At 38.8% G+C, this 14,255-nt stretch overlaps 1 protein-coding gene across 7 annotated transcripts in view; it reads left to right on the top strand.

Annotated features, from left to right (window-relative positions):
* The window catches only part of LRBA (LPS responsive beige-like anchor protein), a 766,566-nt gene that overhangs the window by 541,136 nt on the left and 211,175 nt on the right, over positions 1 to 14,255 (top strand). For all 7 annotated transcript variants that reach the window (XM_010597205.3, XM_064267558.1, XM_064267557.1 and 4 more), the window contains 2 exons: positions 6,529 to 6,644; positions 13,166 to 13,278. In XM_010597205.3, coding sequence (XP_010595507.2) covers positions 6,529 to 6,644; positions 13,166 to 13,278 — 229 coding nt within the window. The remainder of the gene's footprint in view (positions 1 to 6,528; positions 6,645 to 13,165; positions 13,279 to 14,255) is intronic.

The raw sequence follows: 14,255 nt of genomic DNA, 5'->3' as shown, positions 1-14,255 counted from the left end.
ACCTCTTAAAGAGAGGAGTATCAAAGAATTTGTGGGCATATTTAAAACCACCCTAGGTCTCACAATAAAGTAACCATTCTATGGTTTTGATTAGATAATTTTAGAATTTAATAAGGAATTTCAAGTTTCAAGAAAAAGCAGTTCAGAAAGCATGGTAAATTTTCTTATCGTAATAAAAAAAAAGTCTTTTCTACTAAAAATGTGTTATAAAACCTAGAAACTCTGTAATGATGTTTTTCATGGCCAATGAAAGCTGAAAGCCTTAATTTATTAAATCAGTTACTTGTATAGATTTTTAGCATTTTCAGTGTATTGGGCATTTATAAGATAGATACCATCTCTGCCCACACATGTTTAAACAAATATATAAACAAATTAAGTAGCTCGTAATAAGTTACAGGAAGGATATAAATATAAGGTGGTCAAGAATGTCTTCTTGAGTGACTTTCAGATTTTGATTTGAATAAATAGAATCAGCTAACCTTTGAAGAAGAAATACAACTGGCATGCTCATTAGAAGCAAGGTGAGACTTCCTCTTGCTTGCTTTGGCCATGCCATCAGAAAAGACCAATCATTAGAGAACATGATGTTTGGTAAAATAGAGATTCAGCGAAAATGAGGGAAAAACCTCAATGAAATAGATTTACACAATAGCCTCAGCAGTGACTGAAATATACCAAAGATCATAGAGATAGCACGAGACGGGGCAACATTTCGTTCTGTTACACAAAAGGTCACCGTGTATCATGCTATGGGTCAGAGTTGACTCAATGGCAACTAACAACAACAACCTTTGAAAAAAGGAACAGCTTCTACAAAGACCCTGAAGCAAGATAAAGCATCCAGTGTTCTAAGAAATGTTGAATGACTGATCTTAGGACAAGGGTGTCATGAAATGAGGTAGAAGAGAAAGGCTAGATACAAATCAATACAAAGTTGTGTTTAGGATTTTCATCTTAACCTGAGAGCATTAGACAATCTTGGAAGGGTTTTCAGCAGAGCAGAGATGTGATCAAATTTACACATTAATGTTATGCTACTTCCCATGTGGATTAGATTGAAATGCGGGCAGGAACAGGAATGATTGTAGAGTCACCAGTTAGGAGTCTGTGGTAGAAATCCAGGTGATATATGATGTTGATAGTAGAATTAAAGAGATGCATCCTTGTTAGAAATTTTTTTAGGAGATAGAATTTATGTACCTTGAAGATTAATGTGAGGAATCATGAGAAAGGAAAGTATTCAGTATGTCTCCCTGAAATCCATCTTAAGCTGCGTGATGGCAGTTACTGAGATTGGGAACACTGGAAGAAGAAGACTTGTATACGTTCTCCATCCCCATGGCTGGGGTTAGGAAAAGGAGGTGAATGGACAGAATATAAGAAGTTAAGTTTTAAATCTATTGAAATTGAAGTCCCTGAGAGGTACCCAGACTGAAATGTTGAATAGGGCGTTATACATAAGGAGATATATCTAAAATTCAAAGGAAAGGCTTAACAATTGATAGTTTTTGCCATTTGGATGTAATTTGAAGTCATGAGAAGGAATGAACTCATCTGGGGAGAGGCTGTAGAATGGCGAGAGGAACTAGAACTGCATCCTGAGAAACCTCAACATATTAAAGATCAGTTAGAGGAAAAAGACACCCCCTTCTCCAGAAAACAATCACAGCATCAACAAAAACTAGAAAGAGAGGAAGTCCAGGAAATTGTGATACCAAGGAATGATATTTAAAGAAGATAATATCTTGATGAGAATTCAATAAGGTATAGACTGAAAATTGATCATTGCATTTAACAACATTATAATCCTTGTGGACCTGAAAAAAGAGCAGTTTTGATGAAGTGGGGAAGTTAAAAAGCCAGTTTAGATTGGTTTGAGCAACCAAGTTAGAAGGCTTAGAAGGATGTGACTGGAGAGTGAAATACTGAATTACTTAATTTTGAGAGGAAGCAGTTTCTCATGATTTCATGGTTCTGAATGACTTCGGAAGACAATGAAAATGAAGTTATGAAAACAATCACGTTGAGGCAGGGCTTCCAGCTATGGATGAGTAAGAAGGTCAGCAAATCCCCTTCTCAAGAAGTTGGATAAAATTGACCGATGTAATTATTTGAGAAAGTGTTCTGGAAGTCAGCCAAAGCCATACAATAATCTGAGAAGCATTTATTCTTGAAATACTGCTGAACTTTGGTTAAGAATAGGAGTCTGTGACATTCTTGCCTGGGATGCTCCCATCCCTCACGGCTCTGTCAGTACAGAGATTCTGCTAGGACAGAGCAGCCCATGAGGACAAGTGGCAACAGTGCCCACGTTACAGGTGCTTCCATTTTGAGCAGTGGGAAATACCCATGCCCTCAGTGTTCTTAATGGAATTGATGATCTTGGTATAGTTGAGAAGGGAGGGACAGAGGTTCACCTAGCCTGAGGTTCCAGTTGTGGTTTAGACAGACATATTACTTGCTAAGGCCACGTGTGTGTGCAGTAGAGACCAGAAGGGCCTGGGTGATCCTGAGTCTTCACATATACAAAGAAGTCACAAAAGGGCCCAGTAAAAAGTAAAAGCTGAAGCCAACTAGAAAATGACTTGAAGTTTGAATATGTAGTTCTAAGCACACACAGATGTACTGGCAGAGGTTGAAAGCCTTACGGGCTCAACATGCTGTGCACAGCCACTATGCAATTATTGGCTTACCACTAACTACACAGACACAGGGTGATCCCGAGGAAGCCAGGCATAAAAATAAAGACTAAAAAACTGTCTGAGCAGAGATATCAGCAGTTGCACACTGTGGGGAAGACAGATTTCTATTATTTAGCCAGGAGAGATTACTAAACAAGCAAATAAAATCTGAAAAAAATCAGAATCCAGAGCTGCTACAATATATTATTTTAAATGTTCAGTTTTCAATTAAAAAAAATATGTGTGTGTATATATATATATATATATATATATATATATATATATATATATATATATGATATACAAAGAGACAGGAAAGTGTGACCCATACTCAAGGGAAAAAAAGTGATCAATAGGAATTGTCTGTGAGTGTCCCCAGATGTTGGGTCTAGCAGACAGGAGACTTCAAAGAAGCTGTTATAGTCAAAGAACTAAAGGAAACTATGTTTAAAGAATTAAAAAAAAAAAAAAAAAGACTAAATAAACATATGGGCAATCTCAATAAAGAGATAGAAGTTGCAAAAATGATTGCAGCTACTCTTTGACTCAGGCAACAGTGCTGGATCTAGGGACAAAGAACATATTCACAGTCGCCCCCACCACACACACACACACACACACACACACACACACACACGCACTCTCTCTACCTGGAGTGTAAGGTGCTCCTTTCCCTGGTGCCAAGGTTATTGTTCTTCTTTCACCAGCACACAATTAGTGGATTCCATCCCAGTACCTGTAACTTTAAATTTTGGGGGGTCATTCTCTATATGCGCCAAGACCTTTTGAATCCTAAATTTTAAAAATAGGTCTCCCACGCCTTTTATCTTGATCATTACTCAGGAAGAAGTTGAGAGGAAGATGGCCGAATTCAGTAACCAAACTTAATTCCAAGGTGTGTCGACCAGGAGCAGATGAGGGAGATGGAGTCAGAAATCTTTTTTGAGTTATTTTTTGAGGAGGTTGATCCAGCCTCTTCAATATGGGTTACCTGTGGGTGGTAAGCATAGTGAAATGGCTGTCAACTGTTTGAACTTCAATCCAGTGCTGGGTGGCTTTTGTGACACATACTGTCAATGGTTGGGAAAGCCAAAATCATGCCACAGATTAGTTTCAGAGGCCACAATGGTGTGGCTGCAGTCAGCGAATCAGACTGGAACAGTAACACCATAACCTGAAAAAATGTCATCAGATGTGAGGCACCACTGATAGTCCTGATGTGGTTAAACTTCAAGAAACAGTCAGGGTGAGTGCGCTGTGCTTGATTCTAGTAGATTGTATCAGAGAATAGACATCTACATGAGTGACCTAGACTGGCTGATTAGTAGCCTTAATCTGTATTCACAATTCATAACCCCAAAGATAAATGTCTTTGATCTTCTAGTCTGTAGTCTTCTAAGTAACAGACCAAATACTTAGGCCATTGGAACAGTCCAAGAGTCAGTAAAAAGGTAACGAGCTTCTTCAAGGTCAGAGCGATGAGAATGGCCTGGAGATCTACTCATTGTGTAGAGTGACCTTGTCCCTTTTTGGTTCTGCATATCTGATGCTAAGACTAAATAGTTGGAACAGGCCATCGGACATGGTGCGATTTCATCTTGCCTGGACCGTCAGCCAACTGGCCCCGGAATTTAGGGGAAGCTTTGTGAAACAAGGCACCATTGAACCAGTAGCTGTGCTTTAGCCAATGGAGTGGAGAATACTGTTTTCCCCGAGTGGGGTAACTACCTCCTCTTCATGGAACACTGAGATGACACTAAAACCAACCAAGCCAGCTATACCCCTAAACACACTATTTCCATTTAACTGACAAGGTTTTTTGGACTCTTTCCTTATTATTCATTGAAACTGAGTCGGCCCACCATTAATGGAGATGTCAGACTGAGAGTCACAACTATCTATGGTCAGCCTTCAGTTTTAATAAGAGCTTTAGGTTTAATAAGAGCAGGCCAATGACTGATAGCTGTGTCAGTGAGGTGATGAGTCCAAAACCTTAAGGAGCAGCTCTAGATAGAAGTTGCACCTCCTTGCCAGAAATTACAGTGGCAAAAATCATCAACCACAGATGATTAGGGTTGTAGGTCCCAGAGTTAGACAGCACACCACAGCTTGCTGGGTGACTTTCAGTTCAGCCTGTTGGTCCAGGTACCACACAAATGATACTGATTTGCAGGTTAGGTGATAAAAAGAACCAAGCAGAATGCCCAAGTCCAATTAGGTACCAGATCCCATCAGTCGTTTCACCGAAGAAAATATACAAAAGGCTGATAAGCACATGAGCAGATGCTAAACAATGTACATTAATACTCACTAGAATGGCTATGGAGCCCTGGTGGTGCAGTGGTTAAGAGTTCAGCTGCTAACCAAAAGGTTGGCAGTTCAGATTCACCGGCAGCTCCTTGGAAAGCCTACTCTGTTCCTGTAGGGTTGCTATAAGTCAGAATCGACTTGATGACAGTGGGTTAGAATGACTATGATAAAAAGTACATGTAATAGCAGATATTGGCAAGATTGTAGAAAATTTGGAAGGTCATACATTGCTGGTTGGAATGTAAAGTGATAAAGCTTTGGAAAGCAATTTGACAGTTCTAGCAGCTCCACTTCAGGAATCTACCCAAGAGAAATGAAAACATATGTTTATACAAATGTAGGGGAATGTTCATAATAGCATTATTCATAATAGCCCCAAACTGGAAACCATTTCATACCGCTTGACTGGTGAATGGATGGGCAAAACGTGGTATATTCATGCAGTGGAATCCTATCAGCAATAAAAAGGAAGGAACTGGTGATACATGGTGCCACACTGAAAAACATTCTTAGTGCAAGAGGCCTGGTGCAAAAAACTGCATGATGCATTTTTCCATTTATTAAATGTCCAGAAAGGAAAGTTTATAGAGGCACAAAGCAGATTAGTTGCCCAGAGCTGGGGATAGGAATAGGGATTAACTATAACGGGCACAAGACAAGTTTTTGGGGTGATAGAAATGCCCTAAAACTGGATTGTGGTAACTGCAGAACTCTATAAAATTACTTTAAATGTCACTGAATTGTAATCTTTTAAAGTGGGTGAATTTTATAGTATGTAAATCATACCTCAAACAAGTTTTTTTTATTTTATTTTAATCACCTTGTCTTTGGTGATAGGAGGAACTGTGTCAGCATACTTCTCTGAGGGTTTGGTTTGTGAATGTGATAATCTTGCCTCCTATTTCCCACTGTTACTTAGTATTGATCAGTTGTATCCTTTGGTGCATACATTTCATTAAGAAAGCACAGAAAATTTGGTCTTCTTGTAAGATGTATTAAAAGAAAAAACTCAGAAGTTTGCCTTACAGTTATCCCACCCCATGAATAGACACCTAAATAGTTCAGCAGTCCCTTTCTTCTTGTTACGAAAGATGTGTAAATATAATGTTTAAATTTATAATGTACAAGTATGTTACCTTTAGGTGATGCCCTTAAAGTTGATGAAGGTACGTGAAACACTTTTCGTATGTATTTTTTGGTTACAATTTCTTCTTTTTATATCAGTTAAGCAAAGAGTAATAATTGGAAAGTAAGAACCTGTATGGAAGCTAGGTATTACAATGGCATTATAAGGACAGCTTACCTGAGTAAGTAGAACATGTATAATAGACATGTGGCTAGTCCAAAAAATTTACTTAACCGCTAATTATAGATTGAAATATTTCTAATATCATTAGTATAACATGGATAGAACTTTTAAGAATTGAATACAGATTTCATTATGAATGAATAAGCACAGATATTCATGATTTATTGTTGTGATATTATTAATCTTAGACTTAAATTGATTCTATAATGATTTCTTTTTTTGCAGGCGTATCTCATTAGCTAGTCCCCGTCAACTTTTTAAAGCTTCTAATATGACCCAGCGATGGCAACACAGGGAGATTTCAAATTTTGAGTACTTGATGTTTCTCAACACAATAGCAGGTAATCCTAACCCGCAAGTTGGCTTGTTTCAAACGGTAAATTACTGTGTTATAGCTAAATTATTTTGAGTACTGATAAAAGTAGCTTATTTTTATTGACATTATTAGTACTAAAATACCTTATCAAGCGTTAATTTAAAAGGAGCCCGGGTGCCACAGTGGTTAAGTGCTCAGCTGCTAACCAATAGATTGGTGGTTCAAACCCACCAGCCGCTCCTTGGGAGCAAGGTGTGGCAGTCTGCTTCCGTAAAGTTTACAGCCTTGGAAATCTTATGGGGTAGTTCTGCTGCGTCCTGTAGGTTTGCTGTGAGTCGGAATGAAGTCGACGGCGTACAACAACTGGGAAGTAAAACCTTTCCCGGTATGGCACGCTTAAAAAAAAAGAAGTATAGATGATTGAAGCAAGCAAACAAAGAAAAACCCAGTAAAACATTAAAAAAAAAATTCATAAAGAAGTAATTTGATATTAGAATTTCCAGTTTTCTACATAAACAGCTACTTGAGAGAAATTGAAAATAGGTATATAAACTCATTTCTAAAAAAGAGAAGATAAGAATTTGTAAAACTATTTAACTTATGGAATAGCAGGAGTCAAGAGCCATATAAAAGCCAAAGAACCTATTAATAACTTAATTAGAAATGTGTTATATGATGAAGCAATGAAGTGTAACACACAGAAAAAAGAAAACTGTGGGTAAAATATTAATAAGAAATACTTGTATCATGACTCATATGGACATTTGAAAACCAAACGGCCCCACAAGGTCTATATTTTAGTTTTCTACTGCTGCTGTAACAGAAATACCATAAAGGAGTAGCTTTAAAGAAAAAAAAATGTATTTTCTCACACTTTAGGAGGCTAGAAGTTTAAATTCAGGGCACCAGCTCTGGAAGAAGATCCTTGTCTCCAAGTTTCTGTTCCTGGGTTCCTTGATGACCTTCCCATGTCATCTGTCTGCACTGTTTGTGCTTTCTTGACTCCATGTTTATACTTTTTTTTTTTATAACTCGGAAGTGATTAAATTTAGGACATACCCTACAGGGGAATGGCCTCATTAACATAACGAAGAACACTATTCCCAAATGTAGTTACATCCACAGGCGTAGGGGTTAGGGTTTCAACACACATTTTGATGGGACATAGTTCAATCCATAGCAGCTACTGTGAGAATTCATAAGGCGTGAACCGTTTGACACACAGCTGACGGAAAGTGGAAGAAGAAAGTGTCAGAAAAGACTTCCAGGCTTCCAGCCTGTATGTGGGGAAATGATGGTGCCATTAACAGAAAATGAGGTCAGAAAAATTTGATCTAGGGAAAGATGATAATTCTTATGGTAATTTCCGTGTTCTAATAAGACATCCAAATTAAGATATCAAAAAGGTTTGTTTGAAGTATGAATCAAAGGGTTTTCAGAACTTGGAGATAGTGCGTTGGATTCCAGCTGCATAGAGAGGAAATCACCAAGAGAGAGATGAGATCATAAAGGCAGTTAATTCACAAAGCAGTGAGATAAGGTCTTGGGGAATACGAGGGAAGAGGGAAAGGTAGTAAAAGAGAGGAGAATGAGTGATCCTAGAACTTACAGAAATAGTAGGAGAGCTGAAGGTAACCAAATGTCATGACGCAAAGGGAAAGAGAGAGAAAAGAGTGTTGGTCACCTGCATCAAGTGTTTTAGAGAGATAAGACGAGAATTAAGAGTGAGTACAGGACAGGCTTGCGTTTGGCATTTTGGGATTTGTTGATTGTTTTGTAGGGGTTCATTTTAAAAGTGAGGAAAGGTTGATTATAAGGACTGGATGGTTGGAGATGAAATGGGAGCTTTAGATAGAGATTAGTATTTTAAGTGTGATGGTGAAGACAGGAAGGTTTAAGGCAGAAAGGAGAAACCATGAATAGAGGAGAGAAAGGGAGAGTAACAATTCAAGTTATGAGGGAGATAGGTTCAAGAGCTCAGGTGAAGGAACACTCTTAGAAAAAAAGATATATTGTTAGAGAAGTAGGGAAGAGAGGAAATATTATGAATTATAAATATGCAGAGTTAGGGAAGAAGTTGAGGGACTCACATTGAAAAGTCTAAGTTTTATCAGTAAAGAGGAAAAGGATGAAGAAAGTTAGAATAGTTATGTTAATTTTAATGGGGCTTATATGACTAGTGACCAAAAGGAGTTTTTAAGTAGTAGTGAGAGACAGGAAACTTACATAACAACTTTAATGGGTATAGTTTGTAGTGAATCAACTAATACATATTGATTGAATGCACAGTAATGATTATGGAAATTAAACATTTATGAAATGGTCTACTTTCAAATAGCTCCTGTTGTGCCTACAATGTCTTTTTAAATATATCCCCTGAATATTCCTTTTTTAAAAAGTATCAGCAATTTGTTTTAGGTGGTTTTTATACATATGCTATAACATGTGAGGCTAAGCTACATGTTGAGATCACTTTTACACTATTATCTGTGACATACATAGGTTCTCATAATATTGTGACGCATTTGCCAAGAGACATTTAGTTGATAGGAATTGAATATATATTGAGAATAACTTAATCTATAAAAGTCTAATCACACTGAGCAGGTTCATCCTCTTTTTTTGTAGAACAGTAAACTTTAGATTATTTCAGGTTAGTTAAGCAAAAGGATCAAGATGAGGATTTTACTGTTTACTAACATCTCAATGAGAAGGCGAGGGAAAGGAGGAGGTAGAGGGAGCCAAAGAAAACTGCTTTTAGCTCCTTTTCTTTTCCCTGGGAAAAATTAAAATTATTAGCGAAAGTATGTAGCTTCCACATATATCTGTGAATTAAAATTGTCGTTGTTATTCATGTTTTTTTAAGTCTGTGTCTTAGTTACCTAGTGCTGCTTTAACAGAAATACAACAAGTGGATGGCTTTAACAACAGAAGTTTATTTTTTCACAGCTTAGGAGGCCAGAAGTCCAAATTTAGGATGCCAACTCCAGGGGAAGGCTTTCTCTGTCTTTTTTGGCTCCAGGAGAAGATCCTTGTCATCAGTCTTCCCTGGTCCAGGAGCTTCTCAGTGCAGGGACCCTGGGCCCAAAGCATGCACTCTGCCCCTGGCTCTTCTTTCTTGATGGTAGGAGGTTCCTCTCCTCCCTGCTCACTTCTCTCTTTTATATCTCAAAAGAGACTAAGTTAAGATACAGCCTAATCCTGTAGATTGAATCCTGCCTCATTAACATCACAGAGGTTAGGATTTACAACACATAAGATAATCACATCAGATCACAAAAAGGTAGACAACCACACAATACTGAGACTCGTGGCCCAGCTCAGTAACTCACATTTTTGGGGGACACAATTCAATCCATGACATTCCACCTTTTGACCCCTCAAAATTCATGGCCTTACCACATGTAAAACAATTCTTCCCATCATATTATAAGTCTTAAATCAACTCCAAGTCCAAAATCTCCTGGGGCAAAATTCCTGTTCATCTGTGAAATCTAGAATACAAGTTACCTACTTCCAAAGTAAAATGGTGGAACAGGCACAATGTAGACATTTCCATTACAAATGGGAGAAATTTGAGGGAACGAAGAGATAATAGTCACCAAGCAAGTTAGCAGAGCACATTACATTAGCTCTTAGGCTTGAAAATAGTTCTGTGTTCTCTGAGACCATTTAGGCAATGGCCCTGCCCTCCAGACTCTAGGTGTTGGCCACACTTTCTGGATTCCGGGTGGAAGCCCCTGGGCCCTGGGCTTTAGCTCTGTGTTCCAGGCCCACTGGGCCTGCAGCTGTGCTCCCTCGGATTTGGATGGCCCCATTCTCCTAGTCTGAGTGGTGACCCTACTGTCTTGGCCCCAGCAGGCCCTATCCTTTTGCCCCGTGGGCATGGCAGTTCCGCCCACTCAGCTTTGGGCAGCAGAGTGCCCCATCCCACTGGCACTCATGAAAGGCAGCCCACACTCCAGAACTGAGTTGGTGAAGATCTGACTCTTTGAAACTTAGGAGGCCATGTTCCCATCCTTTGAGACCCAGCAGGCCATGGTTCTACCCTTTGAGACCCTAGAGATTGTGGCTCTACCCTTTGAGACTAAGGCAGCTCTGTTTCCTGTGCTCCTTGTCTCTTCAGCTTCTGTTTCCTGGTTCCTTGGCTTCTCAGCCCCTGTCCCTTTGGGCCTCTTGGGTCAGCCTGGCCTCTGTCCTGTTTGGGCAAGTGTTCCAAAGCTCTTTAGTTCTACTGATAAGTGGCTGGTGGCATCCCATTCTGCTGGTAAACCTTGGCTGAAAGGCACTCAGCTCTTGCTCTGTAGGTCGGCAAACCTAGCTCCACCAGTAAGTGCCCAGAGGCACCCTACTCCGCCAGGAAGCCTCCAGCCTGAAGGCACTTAGCTGTCTTGCTCCATGAGTCAGCTCCCATGGCATCTTGTGCCAATCTCCTGGTTCTGCCACTGCCATTTCTCTGCCACTGCTTCTTGCCTTCTGCGCCGTCTCCGGTGTACAGCTCTCCTCACTTCCTTTGCGAGCCCTCACCAGGATTGTCTTTGATGTCCATAATTTCACCAACAGTCTCTTCAAGGCAATCTAGGCTTTTACTATTAGGTACTTTAAAACTCTTCCAACCTCTATAATACAGTTTCAAAACCGCTTCCACATTTTAGGTATCTGTGAGAGTAGTGCCTCACTCTCAGTACCAAATTCTGTCTTAATTATCTAGTGCTGCTGTAACAGAAATACCACAAGTGGATGGCTTTAACAAACAGAAGCTTATTCTCTCCCAGTTTAGGAGGCTGGAAGTCCAAGTTCAGGGCACTGGCTCCAGGAGACTCTGTGTCGGCTCTCGGGAAAGTTCTGTGTCATCAATTGTCCCCTGGCCTAGGAGCTACTCAGTGCAGGGACCCTGGGTCCAAAGGATGCACTTCACTCCTGGCTCTTCTTTCTCGATGGTAGGAGAGGTCCCTCTCCTCTCTGCTTGCTTCTCTTTTTTATATCTCAAAAGAGATTGAGTCAAAATACAACCTAATCCTGTAGATTGACCCCTGCCTCATTCACATAACTACCTCTAATCCTGCCTCATTAACATCATAGAAGTTAGGATTTACAACACATAGGATAATGACGTCAGATCACAAAATGGTGAACAACCGCACAATACAGGGAATCCCAGCCCAGTAACTCACATTTTGGGGGGCACGTTTCAATCCATAGTAGACCGTTTCCTGGTTGACCAAAGAGGAATGTAACTCTGTTACCCCAGTAGGGCTCAATCCCAAAATGAGTAAAGTAAAAAAGTTAAAACCATCAGATACAAAGATGGTTTAGATACCAAGAAAGTGTACAGAGAACTACTTTAGTATTCAGCCGCATATTATGACATCATTATGTATTTAAGAAGCAAAATGGAGATGATAAACTATACACTAAGAAAGGAATTCAAATAATAGTATGCTTTTTTCCCTTATATTTTAGCTATATAAGTCTGTTCACATTAAATCTAACTAAAAATAGGTTATAGAGTAGTAAACAATGGAGCTGGCGTTCAAATACCATGATTTTGAGTCCAGAAACAATGTTCTCAACTGCTGTACTGCCTCCCTATAGTTGTGATATTCAGAAAATCGCCGTGCCAAAGTAGGACTACTTTATCTTTTGCCTTATTCTTATTTTTAATAGACCTTAATGTGTCACTTAATGTCATTAGTTTAGAAGAGATACGGAAGAATTTGTGGCAGCATTTGGGGTGAGAGGAAGCAACACTGATAATGCCATGCATTGTATTCAGAGGATTGTAGAATTGGAATGCTACCACGGCAGTTTTAGAGTTACTACTATAACGCTTTATTTTGCAGATGACTAGTGGATGTCCACAGAGGTCGTGTCACGTATATTTGGCTGGTTGGTTAATTAGTGGCAGAGAAACCATTATAGCTTTGAAAAAACTATGAAAATTGCAAATTGTTTTTTAAAGTCTTAATACTTAAGAGTTTTATTTAGGTAGGCTTTCAAGTAATGAAAAACAGTTAAGTGTAGTTCATGACTGTAAACTTGGGGCCTAGACTATCTGGATTGAATAGGGTTTGACCTTTATTAAATGTGTGATTTTGAGCAAGTTACCTAACCATTTGCAACTCATTTTTTCATCTATAAAATGGGTATGATCCTAATTTCATGATGCTAGAGTAGGACATCATGTTTAGTGAAATAGAGAGGGTCAGCAAAAATGAGGGAAACCCTTCATGAGATGGATTGACATAATAACTGCAACAATGGGCTCAAATATACCAAAGAGTGTGAGGGTGGCACAGGACCTGGCAGTGTTCTGTCCTGTTGTAAGGTCACCATGAGTTGGGGAGGACTGGAAGGCATCTAGCAGCAACAGCAACAACATTGTGAGGATTAATGAGAGAATGTATGGAAACCACTGAGAGCAATATCTGGCACTCAATAATTGTTAGTTGGTCTTGTTATTTTTTAGTAAATTATATTCTTGAATCTTTGTAACGTTTTATTTTATTATTCTGAATTAAGATTTACTCTTTTTTCCCCAACTAGGACGGAGTTACAATGACTTAAATCAGTATCCAGTGTTTCCCTGGGTGATTACTAATTATGAGTCAGAAGAACTAGATCTTACCTTGCCAAGCAACTTCAGAGATTTGTCCAAGGTAATTTTGCAGTAACCCTCTGAAATATAATTATCTTGTATATAAAAATACTACTTTTTATCTTTTTAATATAATTATAATATTAATTTTTAATATAATTATAATATTAATTAAAAAAAATAGTGCTGCTGACCATTTGGTTAGCACTTAGCCACTACGCCACCAGGGATTCCCAATATTAATATATTATTAATATAATATATTAATCTAGTTATCTTTTATATGTATTTTCAGTGTTCTTAAATTTAAAATGGTGAAAATTTTAATATACATGATAAACCTAATGATGATTAAAAATAACAACAGCCTTGTATTTACTTTTCTATATATAGTCAAAAAGACATCCCTCAATGTCAGCTTTTTCTAAGGGTGTTAGTGTTTGATAGGACATATGAAGAAAGCCATGGAACTTCTCAGTAGTCCTCCTGTGTGAAGTTAAGTAAGCCTGCCCTTCTCGAGTTTTCCTAACTGATCTTTCTGCTACCTTGTGCCCACTTCCGATCCATTCCTCAGTGAAACAAAATGGATCCTTTTTAAAGCTAATTTTGAATTCGATAACTCCAATGCTTAAACCCTTCTCGACTTACTAAAAGCAGAATAAATCGTTGCCAATTCAGAGCTTCGTTTTTTCTGCCTTTAATGTCCTCTCCCTACTTTGTGAACAGTTGACCTATTCTGCGCCTCATAGAGTTCGTTACAGACTACCTTCTCTGATAATTTACCCTCTTTTTCTTTCATACCAAACCAAGAACCAAACCAGTTACCATCAAGTCGATTCCGACTCACGACAGCCCCTTGTGTTTCAGAGGAGAGCTGCGTGCCCTAAAATTTTCAGTGTCTATTTTTTTTTATGATCTTTCTGAAGTAGATCACCAGGCCTTTCTTCCAAGGTGCTTCTGGGTGGATTCGAACTACCAACCTTTTGATTAGTAGCCTAGTGCTTAACTGTTCCTTGTTTCTTTCATGGGACCTATTTA

This window comes from Loxodonta africana, chromosome 13 (genome assembly GCF_030014295.1).
Source record: "Loxodonta africana isolate mLoxAfr1 chromosome 13, mLoxAfr1.hap2, whole genome shotgun sequence".
NCBI lineage: Eukaryota > Metazoa > Chordata > Mammalia > Proboscidea > Elephantidae > Loxodonta > Loxodonta africana.
This window is presented reverse-complemented; position numbering and strand designations above follow the sequence as displayed.